General features: G+C 40.6%; 1 protein-coding gene across 4 annotated transcripts in view; it reads right to left on the bottom strand.

The window, feature by feature from the left end:
• The window catches only part of ZCCHC17 (zinc finger CCHC-type containing 17), a 63,907-nt gene that overhangs the window by 37,169 nt on the left and 1,903 nt on the right, over positions 1-24,835 (bottom strand). For 2 of the 4 annotated variants that reach the window (XM_044914462.1, XM_044914461.1), the window contains exons 1-3: positions 10,325-10,363; positions 7,861-7,863; positions 3,717-3,774 (exon numbers count right to left, since the gene is read on the bottom strand). In XM_044914462.1, coding sequence (XP_044770397.1) covers positions 3,717-3,774; positions 7,861-7,863; positions 10,325-10,363 — 100 coding nt within the window. Of the gene's footprint in view, positions 1-3,716; positions 3,775-7,860; positions 7,864-10,324; positions 10,364-16,288; positions 16,410-24,835 lie in introns of those variants that run through there. The other 2 variants (XM_021684173.1, XM_021684174.2) reach the window with 1 other exon arrangement.

The following is a 24,835-nucleotide window of genomic DNA, read 5'->3' as shown; positions in this document are numbered from 1 at the left end:
TGCCTCTCCCCCTGCTTGTGCTCTCTCTCTCTCTGACAAATAAATAAATAAATAAATAAATAAATAAATAAATAAAATCTTAAAAAAAATTTTTTTAAATGTAGGCAGGTAGGGTCATGCTCTTCAAACTCTGCTGCAACATGCTTTTTCGTGTTACCTTGGACATCTTTCCATTTCAGTAAATTGGGACGTACCCATTTCATCAATTCTAAGAGGCACTTTCCTGCCCTCACTTTACCATCTCTGAAATAAGAATGCTTCCTAGAACCAGTGCTATCTTACAAAGGCTTTCAGTCAGGCATCAGTGTGGGGGTAGTTGTATCAAAACTTTTCACAGATCCTTTCTGGTGAAACGAAGAAGGCACCAGCATCAAAGTATCATGCTTACCATCTGCATAGTCCACTGCACAAATGTACATAATTTATCTAAGTCTATGCTACAAACTAAATCCACTAAAGGACTGCTGGATTAAAGGGGAAGCACATTAAAAATGTGAATAGGCGGGGCGCCTGGGTGGCTCAGTTGGTTAAGCGACTGCCTTCGGCTCAGGTCATGATCCTGGAGTCCCGGGATCGAGTCCCGCATCGGGCTCCCTGCTCGGCGAGGAGCCTGCTTCTCTCTCTGACCCTCCCCCCTCTCATGTACTCTCTCTCATTCTCGCTCTCTCAAATAAATAAATAAAATCTTTAAAAAAAATAAAAAATAAAAATAAAAATGTGAATAGGCATTGCCAAAATCTATAACAATTTATACTCTCAACAGTAAGTAAAACTATTATTGGAAATACCCATTTCCAAAATTGGTCATTAATAGCAATTTTTTAAGTTTTTATTTAAATTCCAGTTAGTTAACATACAGGGTAACAGCAATGTCTTTAATATTTGTTAATCTCAAAAATCTTATGAGTGTTTTAAATCACTTTTAAAAACTATTTTGAGATAATTTTAGATTCACATGTAGTCACAAGAAATATGCAGAGAAAACCTGGGTACCCTTTACCTAGTTTCTTAACTGTAATAGTAAGTATAGCATTTCTGGTGTTCTCTGAGTTATTCTAGCAAAATTATTGAAACTGGGGTCGGGGATGGTGTGGGAACACTGAAATGTGTAGCCAAGTCTGCCAGAAGTGTGGATAACCTGGGGACTCAATGCTTGTACCTGGCGTCTGAAGTGAGGGCAGTCTTGTGGAACACAGCCCTGAAGTCTGCGGAGTTGGGTGCTACCTTGGCAGTTAGTGTCAGAGCTGAACTGAACTGTAGGATATCCAGCTGGTGTCAAGAATCAGAGAATTGGAGAGCTGGTTAATTGCATGCCACATTCTGCAATGGCAATAAACAACTGCAGTACTGACACATGCCACAGCATGGAAGATCCTAGAAAACATGCTGAGTTAAAGAAGCCGGTCACAAAAGACCCCATGTTGTATGATTCCACTTAATAAGAAATGTCCAGACAAGGCAAACAAATAAAGACAGAAGGTAGAGTAGTGGCTGCCTAAGACTCGGGCAGGCAGGATGGTAATTTGGAGTGACTGCTAATAGGTACAAAGTTTCTCTTTGGGGGTGATGAAAATGTTCTCACATTAGATTGTAGTGATGGCTGCAAAACTGTGAATATAAAAAAAAAAACACAACCAAAAACACTGAATTGTACATTTGGGTGAAATGCACAGTATAAGAATTACTTCTCAATAAAACTGCCAAAAAAAAAGGATATTACACAAAAGGAATTATAAGATATGCAACCCTGGGGCACCTGGATGGCTCAGTTGTAAAGCGTCTGCCTTCGGCTCAGGTCACGATCCCAGAGTCCTGGGATCAAGCCCCACGTCGGGCTCCCTGCTTCACGGGAAACCTGCTTCTCCCTCCCCCACTCCCCTGCTTGTGTTCCCTCTCTTGCTGTGTCTCTCTCTGTCAAAAAATAAAGTCTTGGGGCACCTGGGTGGCTCAGTCGGTTAAGCGGCTGCCTTCAGCTCAGGTCATGATCCCAGGGTCCTGGGATCGAGCCCCGCATAGGGCTCCCTGCTCAGCCGGGAGCCTGCTTCTCCCTCTTCCTCTGCCTCTCCCCCTGCTTGTGAACGCTCTCTCTCTTTCTCTGTCAAATAAATAAATAAAATCTTTAAAAAATAAAAAAATAAAATAAAATAAAATCTTGAAAAAAAAAAGATATGCAACCTTTTGGGATTACCTTTTTTCACTCAACATAATTCTCTGGAGATTGAGCCAGATTTTTTTTTTAAAGATTTTATTTATTTGACAGAGAGAGACACAGTGAAAGAGGGAACACAAGCAGGGGGAGTGGGAAAGGGAGAAGCAGGCTGCCCACTGAGCAGGGAGCCCAATGCGGGGCCCGATCCCAGGACCCTGGGATCATGACCTGAGCCGAAGGCAGACACTCAACAACTGAGCCACCCAGGTGCCCGAGATTGAGCCAGATTGTTGCATACATCCATACTTCATTCTCATTCTTCTTTACTGCCAAGTAGTATTCATTGCACAGATGTGCCACAATTTAAGGTAGTTCTTTTTTTTTTTTTAAGATTTATTTATTTGGGAGAGTGAGAGAGAGAGCTCACACAAAGGGGGAGGGGCAGAGGGAGCGAGAGAGAATCCCAAGCAGGCTCCACCCTGAGCACGGAGCTGGACACAGGGCTCAATTCCACAATCCTGAGATCATGACCCAAGCCAAAACTAAGAGTCAGCTGCCTAACCAACTGAGCCACCCAGGCACCTCTTAAGTTAGTTTTAAATCAATCCGGAGAATGAGCATCTTTTAAGACATTTATCGATCAACTGCTATTCTTTCTCCTGTGAATTCTTTCCATATTCTTGGCCTCTTTTCCTACATTCCCTTTTTTTATTAGCCTTTTATCATGTGTCCTACAAATTCTTTTTCACAACTTAACTTTGCTTATGATTTTTGAAATAAATTTGTTTACTTTTATGAAGTCAAATATTCTATATTTTTTCTAATAATATCCTTGTAATTAAATTTTTTTACACTAAAATCTTCGATAATTCCTTAATTTATTATAGCACGAGGAATTAGCAAGTTGAGTTTTTGGATCTACTAGCACTGTGATATGGTAAAAAACTCACTGGGCTAGGAATTAGGAGGCTCAGGTTCTAGACCTAGCTGTGCCATTACCTAGCTAAATCACTCTGAGCAGGCCACCAGTCTGTAGAACTTGTCTTTTCTATGTAACACAATTATTTTAAGAAACAAATAAGATTATAGATATTAAGGCAATTCTCAAGAAATGTCCAACAAATGCCTATAATTTTAAAAAGAAAAATTAAAGCATAATATATATAATATATTCGTATTGGTTACAACACTATTCCCATTCCATGTGCCGTATACTAGAAAATTCACAACATCAGCCTCAGAGAGGAAATAGCTTGCCCTACCCCAAATCCTAAGACCAAAGAGGTCAAGTGTCTTGCCTAGGGTCACAGGTGAAATTTAGACAAGAGCTGGTTCCAGAAGTGAACCTAAATAGCTACACCCAGCCCCCCACCAACTCAGAGAGCATCATTCTTCTGAGTTAAGACCTACGAAAACATGGACTGTCATCATTTATCTATATTCCTATCTCTACACTAAAGACAAAAACAAAACTACTGTTTGAAAAAGAGAGTCTATAATCAGGATGTGGTGGGGTGACAGAAAACAGTAGAACAGAAGGGCTGAATTTCAAGTGACAGGTTACCACCTTGCTTCCGACAGCCTGGGATTTTGATGAAGGCTCCATAGTCTGTCACCATAGCCACCTATAAAGACCGAAAAAAAAAAAGAAAGAAAGAAAGAAATCAATGTCACACAAATGAGAATCTCTCTCCATAGCATTTAACCTTGTCTCCCTGAATTTCTACTTGGCACTGACTGCTGCAAAGCTCCCTAAAAGTTATGTTCTGTCAAATATTCTTTCTGTTCTTTTTGAAATTTAGACTGGCAGGTATGTGAACACATTAAAAACACTGGTGAGGCTGGAGTGTTGTCAGATGGTATGACAGAATCTAGGGATGTCCAAATCTCACACCTACTGAAATCCCCAAAGGAGATATCTGAAGAAACGGAACACACAGCAGAAAATCTGGTAATAAAGTTACACTTCTTATTAGCTGGGACTGAGGCCCCCAATACCAAAACAGAGAACTTTAATATTTTGGGATGGATTATACAGGACATTCGTTTTCCCTAAACTTCAAGTCAAAACAGATGATATGGCCTGCTCTATTTAACTCCAAACCAGTCTTAGGTTTTATAAGACAACTACAGAAAAAAACAATACACAGAAAACTGACAGAACCTAAAAAGCTGTAATCAGAGAGAAAAAGAGTTGTCCCCGAGTCTTTTGTGGAGGTGACCAAAGACAGAGAAGTTACAGGCTTGATGGATCTATGTAATAGGTAATAGTAATGAAAGGCCCAGAACCCCTGCCAGAAAAACATTATCCCAGGAACTGGAGCAAGATGGCGGAGGAGTAGGAGACCTAAATTTCGTCTGGTCCCAGGAATTCAGCTAGACAGTTATCAAATCATTCAGAACACCTACAAACTCAACAGGAGATCAAAGAAAAGAATAGCAGCAATTCTATGAACAGAAAAGCGACCACTTTCTGAAAGTATATATTTTTCTGGGGTCGTTGTTACCCTTTTAGCATTTTGTTCTCTCATTCATCTATTCTCCTCTGGACAAAATGATAAGATGGAAAAACTCACCTCAAATAAAAGAACAAGAGGCAGGCAGTACCGACTGCCAAGGACCTAATCAATACAGACACTGGAACTAAGAGTTCAGAATGACGATTATAAAGATACTAGCTGGGCTTGAAAAAAGCATAGAAGATACTAGAGAATCCCCGTCTGGAGGAATAAAAGAACTAAAATGTAACCAAGTCGAAATCAAAAAGGCTATTAATGAGGTGCAATCAAAAACGGAGGCTCTAACTGCTAGGATAAATGAGGTAGAAGAGAGAATTAGTGATATAAAAGACCCAATGATGGAGAATAAAGAAGCTGAAAAAATGAGAGATTAAACAACTACTGGATCACAAAGGGAGAATTCGAGACATAAGTGATACCATAAAGCGAAACAGAATAATTGTGATCCCAGAAGAAGAGAGAGAGGGGGGCAGAAGGTATATAGGAGCAAATTATAGCAGAGAATTTCCCTAATTTGGGAAAGGAAACAAGCATCAAAATCCAGGAGGCACAGAGAACCGCCTCAAAATCAATAAAAACAGGTCAACACCCTGACATCTAATAGTAAAACTTACGAGTCTCAGAGACAAAGAGAAAATCCTAAAAAGCAGCTCGGGACAAGAGGTCTGTAACCCACAATGGTGCAAACATTAGATTGGCAGCAGACATATCCACAGAGACCTGGCAGGCCAGAAAGGACTGGCATGATGTATTCAGAGCACTAAACGAGAAAAACATGCAGCCAAGAATACTATATCCAGCTAGGCTGTCATTGAAAATAGAAGGAGAGATAAAAAGCTTCCAGGACAAACAAAAACTAAGAGTTTGCAAACATCAAACCAGCCCTACAAGAAATAATGAAAGGGGTCCTCCAAGCAAAGAAAGAGCCTAAAAGTAACATTGACAAGAAAGGAACAGAGACAATATACAGTAACAGTCACCTTACAGGCAATACAATGGCACTAAATTCATATCTTTCAATAGTTACCCTGAATGTAAATGGGCTAAATGCCCCAATCAAAAGACACAGGGTATCAGATTGGATAAAAAAAACAAGACCGATCGATATGCTGTCTGCAAGAGACTCATTTTAGACCTAAAGACACCTCCAGATTTAAAGTAAGGGGTGGAAAACCATTTACCATGCTAATGGACATCAAAAGAAGGCTGGGTGGCAATCCTTACATCAGACAAATTAGATTTTAAACCAAAGACTATAATAAGAGATAAGGAAGAACACTACATCATACTTAAAGGGTCTATCCAACAAGAAGAACTAACAATTTTAAATATCTATGCCCCTAACATGAGAGCAGCCAATTATATAAGCCAATTAATAACAAAATCAAAGAAACACATCGACCATAATACAATAATAGTAGGGGACTTTTAACACCCCCCCCTCACTGAAATGGACAGATCATCTAAGCAAAAGATCAACAAGGAAATAAAGGCTTTAAATGACACACTGGACCAGATGGACTTCACAGATATATTCAGAACATTCCATCCCAAAGCAACAGAATACACATTCTTCTCTAGTGCACATGGAACATTCTCCAGAATAGATCACATCCTGGGTCACAAAATCAGGTCTCAACCGGTACCAAAAGACTGGGATTATTCCCTGCGTATTTTAGGACCACAGTGCTTTGAAACTAGAACTCAATCACAAGAGGAAAGTTGGAAAGACCTCAAATACATGGAGGCTAAAGAGCATCCTACTAAAGAATGAATGGCTCAACCAGAACATTAAAAAGAATTTTAAAAAATTCATGGAAACAAATGAAAAGGGAAACACAATTATTCAAAATCTTTGGGATGCAGCAAAGGCGGTCCTAAGAGGAAAGTATATAGCAATACAAGCTTTTCTCAAGAAACAAGAAAGGTCTCACATACACAATCTAACACTACACCTAAAGGAGCTGGAGAAAGAACAGCAAATAAAGCCTAAACCCAGCAGGAGAAGAGAAATAATAAAGATCAGAGCAGAAATCAATGAAATACAAACCAAAAGAACAGTAGAACAGATCAACGAAACTAGGAGCTGGTTCTTTGAAAGAATTAATAAGATTGATAAACCCCTGGCCAGACTTACCAAAAAGAAAAAGAGAAAGGACACAAATAAATAAAATCATGAAAGAAGAGGAGAGATCACAACCAACACCAAAGAAATACAATTATAAGAACATATTATGAGCAACTATATGCCAGCAAATTAGACAATCTGGAAGAAACAGATGCATTCCTAGAGATGTATAAACTACCAAAACTGAACCAGGAAGAAAACCTGAACGGACCCATAACCAGTAAGGAAATTGAAGCAGTGATCAAAAATCTCCCAATAAATAAGAGCCCAGGGCCAGATGGCTTCCCAGGGGAATTCTAACAAACATTTAAAGAAGAATTAATACCTATTCTTCTGAAATTGTTCCAAAAAATAGAAATGGAAGGAAAACTTCCAAACTCATTTTATGTGGCCAGCATTACCTTGATCCCAAAACCAGAAAAGACCCCATCAAAAAGAACTACAGACCAATATCCCTGATGAACCTGGATGCAAAAATTCTCACCAAAATACTAGCCAATAGGATCCAACAGTACATTAAAAGGATTATTCACCACGACCAAGTGGGATTTATTCCTGGGCTGCAAGTTTGATTCAACATCCGCAAATCAATCAATGTGATACATTTTTTTTTTAAGATTTTATTTATTTATTTGACAGAGAGAGACACAGCGAGAGAGGGAACACAAGCAGGGGGAGTAGGAGAGGAAGAAGCAGGCTTCCCGCTGAGCAGGGAGCCCAACGTGGGGCTCGAACCCAGGACCCCGGGATCATGACCCGAGCTGAAGGCAGATGCTTAACGACTGAGCCACCCAGGCACCCCGATACAATACATTAATAAAAGAAAGAAGAAGGACCATATGATCCTCTCAATAGATGCAGAAAAAACATCTGACAAAGTACAGCATCCTTTCTTGATTAAAACTCTTCACAGTGTAGGGATAGAGGGTACATACCTCAATATCATAAAAGCCATCTATGAAAAACCCACAGCGAATATCATTCTCAATGGGGAAAAACTGAGAGCTTTCCCCCTAAGGTCAGGAACATGGCAGGGATGTCCACTATCACCACTGTTATTCAACATAGTACTAGAAGTCCTAGCCTCAGCAATCAGACAACAAAAAGAAATAAAAGGCATCCGAATTGGCAAAGAAGGAGTCAAACTCTCACTCTCTGCATGTGATATGATACTTTATGTGGAAAACCCAAAAGACTCCACCCCAAAACTGCTAGAACTCATACAGGTAGTCAGTAAAGTGGCAGGATATAAAATCAATGCACAGAAATCAGTGGCATTCCTATACAACAACAACAAGACAGAAGAAAGAGAAATTAAGGAGTCGATCCCATTTACAACTGCACCCAAAACCAAAAGATACTTAGAAATAAATCTAACCAAAGAGGCAAAGAATCTGTACTCAGAAAGCTATAAAATACTCATGTAAGAAATTGAGGAAGACACAAAGAAACGGAAAAACGTTCCATGCTCATGGATTGGAAGAAAAATATTGTGAAGATGTCAGTGCTACCTAGAGCAATCTACACATTTAATGCAATCCCTATCAAAATACCATCAACGTTTTTCAAAGAAATGGAACAAATAATCCTAAAATTTGTATGGAACCAGAAAAGACCCCAAATAGCCAGAGGAATGTTGAAAAAGAAAAGCAAAGCCGGTGGCATCACAATTCCGGACTTCCAGCTCTATTACAAAGCTGTCATCATCAAGACAGTATGGTACTGGTACAAAAACAGACACACAGATCAATGCAACAGAATAGAGAGCCCAGAAAGGGACCCTCAGCTCTATAGTCAACTATCTTCAACAAAGCAGGAAGGATGTCCAATGGAAAAAAGACAGTCTCTTCAACAAATGGTGTTGGGAAAATTGGACAGCCACATGCAGAAGAATGAAACTGGACCATTTCCTTACACCACACACAAAAATAGACTCAAAATGGATGAAAAACCTAAATGTGAGACAGGAATCCATCAAAATCCTTGAGGAGAACACATGCAACAACCTCTTCGACCACGGCTGCAGCAACTTCTTCCTAGAAACATCGTCAAAGGCAAGGGAAGCAAGGGCAAAAATGAACTATTGGGACTTCATCAAGATAAAAAGCTCTGGGGCGCCTGGGTGGCTCAGACGTTGAGCGTCTGCCTTCGGCTCAGGTCATGATCCCAGGGTCCTGGGATCGAGCCCCGCATCGGGCTCCCTGCTCAGCGGGAAGCCCGCTTCTCCCTCTGCCCCTCCTTGTGTTCCTTCTCTAACTGTGTCTCTGTCAAATAAATAAAATCTTTAAAAAAAAAAAAAAAGATAAAAAGCTTTTGCACAGCAGTCAACAAAACCAAAAGACAACCGACAGAATGGGAGAAGATATTTGCAAATGACATATCAGATAAAGGGCTAGTATCCAAAATCTATAAAGAACTTGTCAAACTCAACACCCAAAGAACAAAGAATCCAATCAAGAAATGGGCAGAAGACATGAACAGACATTTTTCCGAAGAAGACATCCAAATGTCCAACAGACACACGAAAAAGTGCTCAACATCACTCGGCATCAGGGAAATACAAATCAAAACTTCAATGGGTACCACCTCACACCAGTCAGAATGGCTAAAATTAACAAGTCAGGAAACGACAGATGTTGGCGAGGATGCAGAGAAAGGGGAATCCTCCTACACTGTTGGTGGGAATGCAAGCTGCTGCAGCCACTCTGGAAAACAGTATGGAGGTTCCCCAAAAAGTTGAAAATAGAGCTACCCTACGACCCAGCAATTGCACTACTGGGTATTTACCCCAAAGATACAAATGTAGTGATCCGAAGGGGCACATGCACCCCAATGTTTATAGCAGCAATGTCCACAATAGCCAAACTATGGAAAGAGCCTAGATGTCCATCGACAGATGAATGGATAAAGAAGATGTGGTATATATATACAATGGATATTATGCAGCCCTCAAAAAAAATGAAACCTTGCCATTTGCAACAACGTGGATGGAACTAGAGGGTATTATGCTAAGCAAAATAAGTCAATCAGAGAAAGACAAGTATCATATGACCTCACTGATATGAGGAATTTGAGAAACAAGACAGAGGATCATAAGGGGAAGGGAAGGAAAAATGAAACAAGACGAAACCAGAGAGGGAGACAAATCATAAGAGACTCTTAATCTCAGGAAACAAACTGAGGGTTGCTAGAGTGGTGGGGGGTGGGAGGGATGGGGTGGCTGGGTGATGGACATTGGGGAGAGTATGTACTACGGTGAGCACTGTGAATTGTGTAAGACTGATGAATCACAGACCTGTACCCCTGAAACAAATAATACATTATATGTTAATTAAAAATAAATAAATCAAAATTAAAATTAACAACAACAACAACAACAAACCATTATCCCAAACTCTATCTCTGCCTCCCATCCATCCTCTGGTCCACCCTCCAACCCATAGACTGGGATTAAAACTGTCACTACATTCCATATTTATCACTAAATTCATTATTATTTATAAAATATTCAATATAATCTTACAGAATAAGCTTTATTTTTTCAGTGACTTTAATTAGTTGTTTCATCTTGGGTACTCACTGTTTCAGCCTCACCATAACTAAGAGAAGAGGAGTGAATAGGGCAAGCCCTGCTGCACTGCTATTCCCTAATATATATTGACTACTCGCTACGTGTAAAACACTGTTCAAAGTGCTTTACATACTCCTCGTGATACCATATGATATTGGTACTCTTACTATTCTCATTTGATGACAAGCTGAAGGACAGACTAAGTAACTTATCCAATGTTCAAAGCTAGTAAGCAGCAGAGCTGGGATTTGAACCCAGTGAGTCTTAACTATACCAGAACTGCTCAAGTTCCCTTGAACTCTAAAATTCTAATGCAGAAGCAATGTGACATTTGACATTTTATCTGCTCCTGGGAATGATCTTCAGACGTATACATGGTAGGCCCCCATGCTGCAGATGAGGTGAATAGTACAGGTATTGAAAGAGCACAGACTTTGGAGTGAAAGATGTGGCTTCTAATCTCAGCTCTGCCACTCCTTAGCTGTGGGATATTGAACACAACTTGCCTTTCAGGGCCTAAGTTTCTAAGTATAGTCACTTTCCTCCTGCAGATAACAAATGATATACACAAAGTGCCTTGAAGTGTTATCTGGCACCTAATGTATATTCAGTAAATTGTGGCTTTTTAGTAAGACATTGATGCACAAAAGTTAGTGACTAATGGAAACACAACTAATTTAGACACAAGGCACAGAACCTAGATCCCTTGAAGCCTAGTCCAGTGCCTCTTACTCCACCAAATATCATTACCTCAATGTTAGGATGGAAAGAGACAAAAACTTCCATTTGCCTCATATTTTTAAATGGACACTTGAAATAACTCTATGATGCAGCATTAATGGGTTAAAAACCAAAAGGTTTTTTTTTTTAAGATTTTATTTATTTATTTGAGAGAGTACACATGGGGGGGGGTGGAAGGAGAGGGAGAAGCCAACTCCCTGCTGAGCACAGAGCCAGGAGAGGGACTCGATCCCAGGACCCTGAGTTCATGACCTGAGCTAAAGTTAGATGCCTAACCGAATGAGCCACCCAGGTGCCCCAAGAACCAAAGTTCTAAAGTCCTCTTTTATACTGATGAATATGCTGTAGTGGGATAGGGACCAGACAGTCCCAAAGAAACAGTACAATGAGGCAGATACTAGTACTTAAAATCAAGGTAAGGTGGAACTGGAGGAAGAATGTCAGAGATTAGCTGGTGCAATCCTATCATGTTTCAAACGAGGAAAAGTGAAGACCAGAGACACAAAGTGCTTACCCAAGTTCACAAAGCAAGTTGTAAGACTGTAAATTTTTAATTACAATAAAAGCAAATCCCTTGTTTCTGGACCAACTAAAGGCTTTTGTTTTTAAACTTTTTTTTTTTTTTAAGAGAGAGAATGTGCACGTGCATGCACGCAAGGAGTGGGGAGGGGCAGAGGGAGAGAGAGAATCCCAAGCGGGCTCCACCCCCAGCACAGAGCCCAATCGGGGCTAGATCCCACAACCCTGAGACCATGACCTGAGCTGAAATCAAGTCGGACACCCAACTGACCGAGCCACCCAGGTGCCTCAGCTTTTGCTTTAATTTAGTAACCAACTTTTGCTTACAGTTCTAGACGGCTAAGGTGTTTCATACTGCATAACAACATTATTAAGGGCATAGTTATCTAACAAACTTAAAAGAAGCATCTGGAATTTGAAGCCCAACTCGCCTTGCTGCTATAAATTAAGACCATCTCACTTTTCAATCCTGAAACTCCAGTGTCACATTATGATCTTTTGAGGAAATACCATTAATAGACCTTAATTTGGCCTCTCCCAAAAGGAAAAGTTAATGTGCTCCAGAATGGATGCACTCAACTCTTCAGTCAGGAAAAGGCATTCTTGCCTATTTCCAGTACCAGGTGTTTCCATCACTGTGTCTCCTAGGGTGCAGTCAGAGTTGAAATTAACAGAATGGCACCTGCTGTAGATGATCACACAGTCTGCCTAGTGTCCCAAGAATAATTAGTCAAATAACTCAGGGGAAAAAATTCAGTAATTATCTCAACTGAACTCAGAGTTTAGGTAAAATGAATTTACCATCTTCAGAGTAGAGGTTGCATTGGCCTTGAAACTAGTTATCCCCATAATGTGAATGAGCAACTGGAGGCTCAGAGACCTAAGTTACTTGTCCAAAGTTACAAAGGTAGAAAGTAGCAAGAACAGAAGTCTTTTTACTTCTAGTTCAATGCCATTTCCACCTCACCAACACCAATCTCCCCTCAGCATTTCTTTGGCTATGGCTGGCCTGAGCCAAATCCCAACTCCCACTGCTATGCTTACACCTGCTACCATGCTTCATTGACTCCAGCACCAAGATAACCTCTCAGAGGATGAGAGAAGGATGAATACTGGCTTCTCACTTACTCAGTCACTGAGCTCCCCAGCCCTGCTGAACCTGCTAAGAGAAGAACTGCTAGGTTATGGGCTACACCACCAGTTTCTTCAGGGCAGATTGGTCCTAAGAGGCTTGGGTTCAATTTTATTCAAACATCTGCTGAGCACTTACCTGCAAGATACCATGTTAGGTACTGCGAAATAAAAATACTTAAAAAAAATGCCCAGCCTATTTTTAAATAAATTTGAAGTAGTTACCAAGATATATGAGACAACCATTGCCCTTCCTCTCCAGTAACTCATACTCTAGTGGAGGAGACAAACACATACATAAGTAACAATCATACAAGACAGACTGTGATAAATGCTGTTATTGAGAACCAAATGACTGTGGAACAACTAGATTTACCATCTACCCTCCTTCTATACCTCAATTCAGTTAAAAGAGTTCTCTTAAAGTTCTTTTGGTTCCTCCATGCACTTATGTACAGCTGGACAACCCTAGGAGCAGTTTAGCAGAAAGTAGACCTGGAAAGAGGACTTGATTTAAAATCCCAGTTTGGAGCACCTGGGTGGTTCAGTAGGTTGGGCATCCAACTCTTGGTTTCAGCTCAGGTCATGATCTCAGGGTTGTGAGATCAGCAAGCGTGGGGCTCTGTGCTCAAAAGGGAGTCTGCTTCCCCTCTCCCTCTCCCTCTGCCCCTCCTCCCACTCTCGTACTTTCTATCTCTCCAAAATAAATACATACATCTTTTTAAAAAATAAATAAAATCCCAGTTTTGCTACTACTTATTAACCATTGGGCAATTAATTAACTTTTGAGAGGAGCTCCCTTATCCATAAAGAAGGGTAACAATTTTTTGGAAAGTCAATGACACAGAACGTGTAAAAGTGCTGACATATGTTAGGCTTACAAATTTTTTTGAATTTTAATGTAACTGAGTCTTCTTTGAAATATTAGGTACTCATTAAATGTTTGTGGATGACTATTCTGAAAAACAGCTTCTTCTTTCTTTTTCTTTTTTTTTTAAAGATTTTATTTATTTATTTGACAGAGAGAGGCAGTGAGAGAGGGAACACAAGCAGTGGGAGTGGGAGAGGGAGAAGCAGGCTTCCCGCGGAGCAGGGAGCCCGATGCGGGGCTCGATCCCAGGACCCTGGGACCATGACCTGAGCCGAAGGCAGACGCTTAACGACTGAGCCACCCAGGCGCCCACAGCTTCTTCTTTCTGATTTATCAAGCAACTTCTCTCTCCCTAATTCCAGTCATATCTAAACCATCATTATTCAAAATGTGCTCCTGAAATCCTAAGCTAGAACTACTAAGTTCTCCCCAAACATTACCCTAGCCCATCCATCCTTAACAGTAACATATAAAACCTATACTAATTCAAGTCCCACCTCTTTTAAGCAGCTGTCAGGCAGGAGCCACTTCAGAAATCTGAGTCAGTTTGTGAAGGGCACAGCACTCTTCTCTGCCTTCTGTGCAACACCTGACAAACGAACTTCATCATCAGAAAAATCAATTTCATCTCTAGTGCTACCCATTTCCTCTTCTGAGCCCTGGTACCTCACTGATCTTTGGGAACATCACAGGCCTTAAAGAAAAAGGACAAAGGCTCTGAACAGCAGAATTGTTTACTATTTGCTAGAACTTATTATCCTTTGTATACTGACTTTATATTACAAGTTGGGACTGACTTAACAGAAGTGAAGAGCCACAATTATCTATATATAACCAACTGACAGACAGAAAGTCTGCCCTCAAAGACCTCCCATTATTAGAAGATGAAACTTTTGTCAACCATAACGCAAATATGAACAACCATAAAGCAAGTAAGAATGATACTGTTAAATACTACAGGCACTCATAGGACACTGAAAACAATTTTTTGGCTTTACTTTTGCTCTGAGAGGAGGAAGATAATGTTAATGAATTCCTACTCTATCTCAGGCATTGTTTTTATAGATGATAGCTTATTTAACCATCATGGCAATCCTATGGAAGAAATTATTTTCTCCATTTAACAAATGAGAAACCCAAGACTCAAAGAGAGTAAGTGACAGTATCAAGAATCACACAGTAAGTAAAAGCACTAGGACAGGAATCCAGGTTTTGTCTGCTCTCCAAATACAATGCCTTCTTCCTCAAAGGCTGATCATTCAGTCGCCAAAGATGTAATTGGCACCTATTATTTTCTACCCACCTACCTGGGACTTAGATCTACAACCACAAACAAAACACACAGGGCTCTGCCCTCATGGAGCTTAGTGTCTGTGAGAAAGAAAGACATTACACAAGTACACAAATACAGGGTAAGCCTATTTATTCATGTTGGGGAAAAGATCCCTGAGGAGACGTTAGGGTCAAGACCTAAAACATGAAGAGAAGTTAGTGGGAGAGTGGGGCAGTTAGACACAGCATGTACAAAAGTCCTGAGAAGGAAGCAAGCTGAGAATGGTCAGGGTGGTAAGGAAGCTAGTGTTGGCTGGTGTGCGAGTAGAATAGAACAAAACCATACAGTCTGGATAGGCAGAAGCCAAGTCATGTAGAGCTCATGAAAACGAGTTTGAATGAATTCAAGTATAATGAAAATCCTAGAAGAACTGTGAGAAAGCAACATGTTCAATCTGTTTTTTAGATGTTATTCTGGCTGCAATAGAAAGAACAGATTGAAGAGGGACTACAATAGACATAGAGACCCCAGTGGCCAAGCAAGAAATGGAGAGCTTGAATTAATGGAGTGCCACAGGGATAAAGAAGTATACATTCAAGAGATATATCTGGGACGTAGCAATAGTACAACTTGCTGATGGACTGGAGTGAGAGGGAAAATCAAGATCAAATCAAGAGGAGAAATGAAGGATGATGCCCAGACATTTAGCATGGGTACCTGGAAGGATAGTGGTTCCATCTGCTAAGATGGGAAAGACTAAAAGAACAGATTTGGTTAGAAAATAAAAAATTCAGGAGCGCCTGCTGGCTCAGGCAGTGTAGCATCTGACTCTTGATCTCGGGGTCATGAGTCTGAGCCCCAGCCCCACGTGAGGTGTAGAGATTACTTTAAAAATAAATTTCTTTTAAAAAAAAAAAAAAAAGGAAAGCAAAGAAAAAATTCAGTTTAAAACATAAATTAGACATGCTGTGAGGTACCCAAATGAAGATGTCAAGTATGCAGTTAGGAGTCTGGAGCTTAGAGGAGGTACAAATAGTAGCCAGATGCTCCACTAGTCCTTCCTGTTTGAACTGTGATGCTCCACATATTCTCAAGTGGACAGGAGCTCCAAACCCAGCTGCTTTCCACCCCCCAACTATTCTTAACACAAATGGTAAGTTTTTTTTTTTGTTTTTTTTAAATGTTTTATTTATTTATTCATGAAAGTCCGAGAGAGAGAGAGGCAGAGGCAGAGGGAGAAGCAGGCTCCCCGCCTAGCAGGGAGCCCAATGCGGGACTCGATCCCAGAACCCTGGGATCATGACCCGAGCCGAAGGCAGACGCTTAACCATCTGAGCCACCCAGGCGCCCCACAAATGGTAAGTTTTTAAGTCCAAAAGAGTATACCTCTCCTTGGAAAATAGTATAGAGAGCAGGCAAGTTCTCCATGGTCTCGGGTCTTCCTGAATTCATCCTTAACGTTCTATGGCTCCTCCATTTCTCTTCTGCTGAAGCTAATTCAAGTGTCCTATCACAAAGAAATAAGACAGACAACAATATGAAAGCCATCTGCATTAAAGAAGAAATGTGAACATAATCCACAGCTAATCTCTACAGAATAATAGCATTAGATTTAACACCATGCACTTTTATCCACATCTCTTTTGCCCACTGTGATTATGAGGAGTTGTGGAAACTTTGATTTTTTTTTGTTTTTCAATTTGATACTTACTCAAGGCCATTCATCTGTTTTGTTTTTTCTTTTCTAATTGCTACTGTTACTATTCTTTTGTCAAAGGAAGGCTGCTTTTGAGATGTGTGTGTGAAACTGAATTTTTAAGAAGGGAATAATAATAGTAATAAGAGCTAACATTTATCAAGAACTTACTATGTCCTGGGGCACCGGGCTGGCTCAGATGGTTAAGCGTCTGCCTTCGGCTCAGATCATGATCCCAGGGTCCTGGGATCGAGTCCCGGGGAGCCTGCTTCTCCCTCTGCCTCTGCCTCTCTCTCTCATGAATAAATAAATAAAACATTAAAAAAAAAAAAAAAAGAATTTACTATGTCCAGATACTGTGCTAAACACCAGACAGCCAGTATCTCATTTAATCCTCAAAACTCTTAAGATGTAGATTGTATTCTTATATAAATGAGAAAACCAAGGCTTCCAGAGGTCAAATTCTAGACATATGTCAAAAAGCTAGGAAATAGTGGAGTCAAACTCTGGCTGACACCAGAGTCCCTGCTTTTAACCACTATGCTAGGTGTTAATCTGAAGTAACTTCAAAAAGAGAGAATAGCTTACTTTTTTCCTTATAAAATTAAAAACACACATGCTCATTTTAAAAGTTCAGATAATACATTCATAATAAAGAAAATATCATCCATAATTCAATTTTATTTATATTCTTTAAAACCTTTTCACATACAGGTTTTTTAACAGAATCATAAAATTATTAATCATTATTTAACAGCCATTTTCTTATATATTTTAATAATTCATACACATACACCTTTTTTTTAAGATTTATTTAATTTTAGAGGAGAGAGGGCACATGTGCACACAAGGGGGGAGGGACAGAGAGAGAGGAGTCTTTTTTTTTTTTTAAGATTTTTTATTTATTTGACACAGAGATAGAGAGCACAAGCAGGGGTGGCAGCAGGCAGAGGGAGAAGGGGAGCAGGGAGCCCGACGTGGGACTCAATCCCAGGACCCTGGGATAATGACCTGAGCTGAAGGCAGATGCTTAACCGACTGAGCCACCCAGGCTCCCCGAGAGGAGAGAGTCTTAAGCAGACTCCACAATGAGTGTGGAGCCCAATGTGGGGCTCAATCTCATGACCCTGAGATTACAACCTGAGTCAAAACCAAGAGTTGGACGCTTAAACAAATGCACCACCCAGGTGCCTCTACACCTCTTTTTCTTAATGCCCACATAATAATCCATTCTTGGATGCACCAAATTTACTCAACTATTTATGAATCATGTTAAAATGCAGACTATAATTCAGTAAGTCTGAGGTGGTGCCTGAGATTGTACATTTCCACAAGCTCCCTCCTGGATGATGCTGATGCTTGCCTGAGTAGCGAGTCTTACAGCTTTGGAGTTGGAAGAGACCTTACAGATACTCTTGCTCAGTCTCCTGTTTTTTTTGTTTGTTTGTTTGAAGATTTTATTTATTTATTCGAGAGAGAGAGAATGAGAGAGAGAGAGAGCATCAGAGGGGGGAGGGTCAGAGGGAGAAGCAGACTCCCTGCTGAGCAGGGAGCCCAATGTGGGGTTCAATCCCAGGACTCCAGGATCACGACCTGAGCCGAAGTCAGTCGCTTAACCAACTGAGACACCCAGGCGCCCCTCAATCTCCTGTTTTAAACAGAGGGAACTAGCAGTCTAGTGGCTCTTAACCATGCCACTTTACTCTGCTGGATAAATCACTGCTACATAAAGATAAATCTAATGGTTCTGCCCTCAGTTCTCTTTTTCCTCCCAATTACACTTTCCGGCAGTAAGATTTGAAACTCTATTTTCCTTAGATTTTCATAACCAAATACTTTCTTCTCTATTCAACCCCCTCACCTTCATATGACGACTTCAGGTCCTAGTTTTGGAAAGTCTTCCTGATCTACAGGACCATCCATTAACTGAACTGCCTCACTTAAAACAGAAATGAGAGAAAATCCTATCAGTCTTCCAAATCCTGGTTCCAATATCATCCCCAGGTTCCTACATCCTTGTCCTTGAGTTCTGTAAGACAACTTCGTATCCTTATAATAAACTTGCGCTTTTTGGCTTAGATCAGCCACAGGTGGTTTTTCTTACTTTACTAATAGTACATAGAATGGAGGCAGATTGGTCAGTTCTCGAGAAATGGCTGATAAACAGGTTAAATTCAAGTATCACAGCCTGGTTAGATCCTGCCTCTTCCACTTCCCAGCTATGCAGGCTCATCTCCAATCTTCCCTCCCTCTGACTAGCATTTCCCACCTCACATCCTAGAACAAAGGTTATTGACCTGAGGCCAGTGGCTCTATCAAGAGACCTTAATTCCTCCAGCTCTTGGAACACTACACTAGTGAAGTATAGAATCCATACAGGCCACAGCAGCTGGGACACCTAAATTGGGACACCTAAGTCTATCATCTGTTCCTTCTACACAAAGGTCATGGAAAGAGCAATAAAAGCAGAACAATCTTAAGCTGATTCTTACAGATTTCTGCTGTGGTAAGTGTATGACCACTAACTTAAAGCTCTCCTATTGGCTCCTTCCATAGAACAGGACCCTGAGAAACCCTATGCAATTCTTCAGGAAGGAAAGCAGTATGCATTGTTGAGGGAAATCCTAAAATACAACAGTAACAGGTTTACAATTTCAGGAAAGTAGAGGGTTGCCATTTTAAAAAATGGAACTTAAAATTTTCTTTCAAATTACGTTCTGTAGAAACCTAGAGTTCTGGGGGCACCTGGGTGGCTCAGTTGGGTAAGTGTCTGCCTTTGGGTCAGGTCATGATCCCAGGGTCCTGAGATCAAGCCCCGCATCAGGCTCCCTGCTCAGTTGGGAGTCTGCTTCCCTCACTCCCTCGCTGTGTGCTCATGCTCTTGCTCTCTCTCACTCTCTCTAATAAATAAAATCTTAGGGAAAAAAAAAGAATCCTAGAGTTCTATGGTGGTTATTCAGAAGCTCCTCAGTTAACCCGAATTTGGTTTTTTAAAATATTTATTTATTTGAGAGAGAAAGCACGTGCACGTGTGGGGGGAGGGGCAGAGGGAAAGAATCTTCAAGCAGACTCCCTGCTGAGCTCGGAGCCCGGAAGCAGGACTCCATCTCATGACCCATGAGATCATGACCTGAGCTGCAACCAAGGGTTGGATGCTTAACTGACTGAGCCACCCAGGTGCCCCCACCGCAAGTTTATTTTTAAACATTCAATTCTGAAATATCTAGGGACCACAGGGTTCAAGAAGGCCAAAGAAGTAGGGCGTGAGGCCAACGAACCAGAGGTGAGACTCCATACCAAAGGTAGGGGGAGAACATTCCCAAAGAAACCAGAGTCGAGGGAGGTCCCGCCCAGAGCAGTTGTGAAGCTAGCAGCCTCTCTTCAGTAATTAAGTAGTGATTAATTATTGCTGATTCCCACCTGCCTTCCCAGCCTTAGGGTGGGCCATGGTAGCAAAGAGGAGTGGAGGTTATAGGAGGAGGGCCTACTTTCAATAACAATGTATTCTGTTTTGATCCAATTTACCTATTAAGCTTCTGTGTAAGAGTTCATTTGGAAAGAAGAGTCCTGCTGTTTTAAAAAGTTTATAAAACATTGAGATAGATAAAGTCCAGTCAAATAGGACCACATCTGTAGACTTCAAAGAGCAAGTAAACTGACAAGGATTGAGGTACATCATTTGGAGTTGCTTTGCAATAATTCTAGAAACAGAATAAATTCCTTAAGTGCTTCGTTTTCCTTGAATGTTTTAAACAACAACAGAATAGGTAGGGAGGCAACACGGACCCAGTTACTAGCCACCCACTTCCCAAAGCAAGGGACAGAGCAAGAAAAGTATACTGTGGGAATGAGAGGTGTAGCAGAGTAATGGTGGCCCATAGTGAGGTCAGAGCCTATGTTGGGTGAGGAGAAAATTTGCAAAGAAGAGCAACCCAGTGTAGAAAGGAGCAGGGTAATGATGGCATCTATATATTGGGCTGTCCAGAATGATGAATCAGTGCCCAAGAATGGAGAAGCAGGGCCTGGAGACTAGAGGTAGTAATGCAATGTTAACTTTCTGATTATACTAGTTATATTGTGGTTGTATAAGAGAATGTCCTTGTTTATAGGAAAACTAAAGTATTCAGGGATGATGGGGCATCCAGTCAACAACTTAAGTCTCAAATGATTCATTAAAAAATGTTATTTGGGGCGCCTGGGTGGCTCAGTTGGTTAAGCGACTGCCTTCGGCTCAGGTCATGATCCCGGAGTCCTGGGATCGAGTCCCGCATCGGGCTCCCAGCTCAGTGGGGAGCCTGCTTCTCCCTCTGACCCTATCCCCTCTCATGCTGTTTCTCTCTCTCTCTCTCAAATAAATAAATATTAAAAAAAAATAAAAATTAAAAAAAATAAAAAATAAAAAATAAAAAAAATGTTATTTGTACTGTACCTCCACAATTTTGTGATTGCTTCAAAGCTGTTTTTAATATGCATGCAACTGAAAAAGAAAAAAACAAACAAACAAACAAAAAAAACCCTGCTCTCCCTTCTCTCAAGCAATGAGAAGTCCATAGAACAATATTAAATTGGTAAGATACTTAAAGCACTTTTGGAACTTCATTTCATGTGTCACCTCACTGATCTGGCCATGGTTTTTGTCGTTGTATTTAAGCTTGCTTGGATTTAGATTTGTTGTGGTTGCTACAGAAAAATACTAACTGGATAGAATGCTGAGAGTTAAAAGAATTCTAATTTATCTTTAACCTGTGTATAAGAATTGCGAGCAGAATCCATTGAAAAGTAAAAATACTGGGATATGAGCAAAGACAGAATAATGACTCCAGGGGCACCTGGGTGGCTCAGTCGTTAAGCATCTGCCTTCGGCTCAGGTCATGATCCCAGGGTCCTGGGATGGAGCCCCACGTTGGGCTCCCTGCTCGGCGGGAAGCCTGCTTCTCCCTCTCCCACTCCCCCTGCCTGTGTTCCTGCTCTTGCTATCTCTGTCAAATAAATAAATAAAATCTTTAAAAGAAAAAAAAAAAGAATAATGACTCCAGAGGCTGCATTCTCAACCACTATTCTACACTGCCTCAAAAAGAATTTGCAGTGCATATCTAAATCTTTTAAGAATTTCTAACACAGGGCGCCTGGGTGGCTCAGTCGTTAAGCGTCTGCCTTCGGCTCAGGTCATGATCCCGGGGTCCTGGGATCGAGCCCCGCGTCGGGCTCCCTGCTCCGCGGGAGGCCTGCTTCTCCCTCTCCCACTCCCCCTGCTTGTGTTCCCTCTCTCGCTGTCTCTCTCTCTGTCAAATAAATAAATAAAATCTTAAAAAAAAAAAAAGAATTTCTAACACAAACTAAGTCCCAACATTTGAGATTCCAATGAGTCATCATCATCTTAAGGGCATCATTCATGGAGGAGGTAATGAGCTGGGTCTGGATTCATTCATCCAAACATGTAACCAAGGACCATTTCTTATTTGGTTTTCTGTTCCCAGTGTCTGGTATACAGTAGGTACTCAAAGTTGTTTTTTGTTTAGTTTTGTTTTGTTTTGAATGAGTGAATAGAGCCTCACTATGTGCCAAACACAGGTAGAGAAAAAAGGGAGAAAGCATTCTGGCCGAAAGAATGCAGAGGAAATGAGTTCTGCCCAATATATTGGTCAGATCAGAAGGTGGGAGACTAGTAGCCAAACTTCCTCCTTCCCACCAAATTACTAGAATGACTCTTAGATAGATGATTATTCCTTTTGAACTTCAGTCATGGATCAATTGAGAAAATGTCCAAAAGCAGGAAAGAGAAAGAATAGTAAAATGAAAAAAACAAAAAACAAAACCCCACACCACACACAAAAATGGTCTCATAAAATGTGAAAGCTGAAAAGGAATTAATGGAGTTCACTTAGCCCATTACTTTTATCTAACTGAAAATGAGGCTAACAGAGGTCAAGTGACTTGACAAAGGCTGCTTACAGTTAACCACGTTGGCACTAGACCCCATGACCAGTACTCTCCTATCCCATACTGTTGTTAAAATCAATAATCCTGGAGGTCCTGTCCAAGACCTCTGATAACAACAGCTAGTATTTGAGTGTTTATTGGCCATGCGTTAACCTAAAAGCTTTACTTGTCTTAACTAATTCATTTTTTAAATTTTTTAAATTTATTTTTTATTAAAAGATTTTATTTATTTGACAGAGACACAGCGAGAAAGGGAACACAAGCAGGGGCAGAGGGAGAGAGAGAAGCGGACTTCCTGCCGAGAGGGAGCCCGATGTGGGGCTCGATCCCAGAACCCTAGGATCATGACCTGAGCTGAAGGCAGACGCTTAACGACTGAGCCACCCAGCCACCCCTCTTTTTTTATTATTAACATATAATGTATTATTTGTTTCAAGGGTACAGGTCTGTAATTCATCAGTCTTACACAATTCACAGCGCTCACCATAGCACATACCCTCCCCAATGTCCATCACCCAGCCACCCCATCCCACCCCCCTCCACTCCAGCAACGCTCAGTTTGTTTCCTGACATTAAGAGTCTCTTACGGTTTAACTAATTATTTTTTTGACCATGCTACAAGATAAGCAATCATCATTGCCATTCTATAGATGAAGAAACTAAGACATGAGAGAAGCTAAGTAATTTGCTTAAGATTACAAAACTATGAATGATGGAGATGAGATTCAAATCCAATGAACATTTTTTCTTCCCTTTCTAGATTGTGAAATTCTTCTAAGCATGTACTTGTTACACATTATCATATCCCTCCCCCCCCAAATCTCCAGCGTCTAGCACAGCGTAAGGCACGTTGTAATTTATAACCAGATACTGAAGTACTTCATTTTATCCTATTTTAAAATGTTAGTTAACTCATCAATTCAGCACATTTACTGATGCTTATGCCAGGTCCCGTGCTAGGCACTTCATAAACCTTTCAATCCTTAAAACAATTCTATGAAGTAGATATCCCTGTTTACGGAAATGAAGTAACTTGCCCAAAACTCATAGCTAGAAAGAGACAAATATTAGGCCATTCTGAGGGCCACACACATGCCACTAAACCACCTCTTTCAACACAGTCCCTATCTCTCAAAGACTTCCTACTCTGGTAGGGATAATGGTAACCAATTACAATGCAGTTTTATCAGTGCTAAAATAGTGGCTAGGTTCAAGTGCTGAGAAAACAAGAGAGAGCAAGGATTTGGAGGACACAGGGAAGTTTAAGAGGTGACAACCGAATAGGATGACTTTAAGGATAAATGGAAGTCCTATAGCAGAGAATACTGTTCTTTGACCTCATTAGAACCCTAATCTATTGAACTCTACTTTCTTCCAACCTATTAGCCCTCTCCAGCTTGGATTCCATAGCCCATCATTTCAATAATACCCTGGCCTCCCTTTAACCCCGTGTGTTTACATCTCACCTTTCTGGCATGAATGGAGTATAGCTGCAGACAACAGAACCCATGCTAGCTAAGTTAAGCAGAAAGAGAGTTATTGCCAAGTATTATATGGCTTACAAAATTACTTGAAGGGCTACAGGAGAAGGCTCTCTTGGAACTTACGGGAACAAGTCTTAACCCACAAAATAAGTCTTTCCCATGATCAAGAAAGTTATGGCTATCATTGCAGAAAGTCACTTAACCAGCAAGTTGATGACTAAAGAAATCCACTGCCTCTGCTATGATACTTGCCAGCAAAACTGGATGGCTCTCACCCTCTTTGTCTCCACATCTAACTCAGTTCCAAATTCAATTCTCACCTTAAGTGCAAAGGAGCCTAGGAAATCATTTTTAGCATTCCAAACTTTTCAGTAAGAGAAGGCACATTAAGAGGTGGAAAAGTGTGCTGAGCAAGTCAAATCACCAGTCCTCACCATACCTGGATATGTTTTCTCCATGCCTACACTGAATATCCTGATGTTGCTAGAAAAAAAAAATATATATGATCTCCAACCTCAAATGGGCCCTTAATTCTGCAAGACAATTCTACATTTCTCTGGTCTATTCATTCTCCAACAATCTACAATGACTTTCACACTTTCTACAATCTTCTCAAATCTCTGACCTCCTCTTATTCTAAGTATATGATCCCATCACATACTTTCCAAAAAAAAATAAAAGCCATGAGAAAGGAACTCATTTTACCAGTACAAAACACACAAACAACCTGTATCTATTGCCCTCATTTTATTCTTCCTTTCTATTAACTGGAGAAACTTCCTTCATTTCCATCTTCCTAAGATTGCTCTAACT

Source organism: Neomonachus schauinslandi, chromosome 4 (assembly GCF_002201575.2).
Source record: "Neomonachus schauinslandi chromosome 4, ASM220157v2, whole genome shotgun sequence".
NCBI lineage: Eukaryota > Metazoa > Chordata > Mammalia > Carnivora > Phocidae > Neomonachus > Neomonachus schauinslandi.
This window is presented reverse-complemented; position numbering and strand designations above follow the sequence as displayed.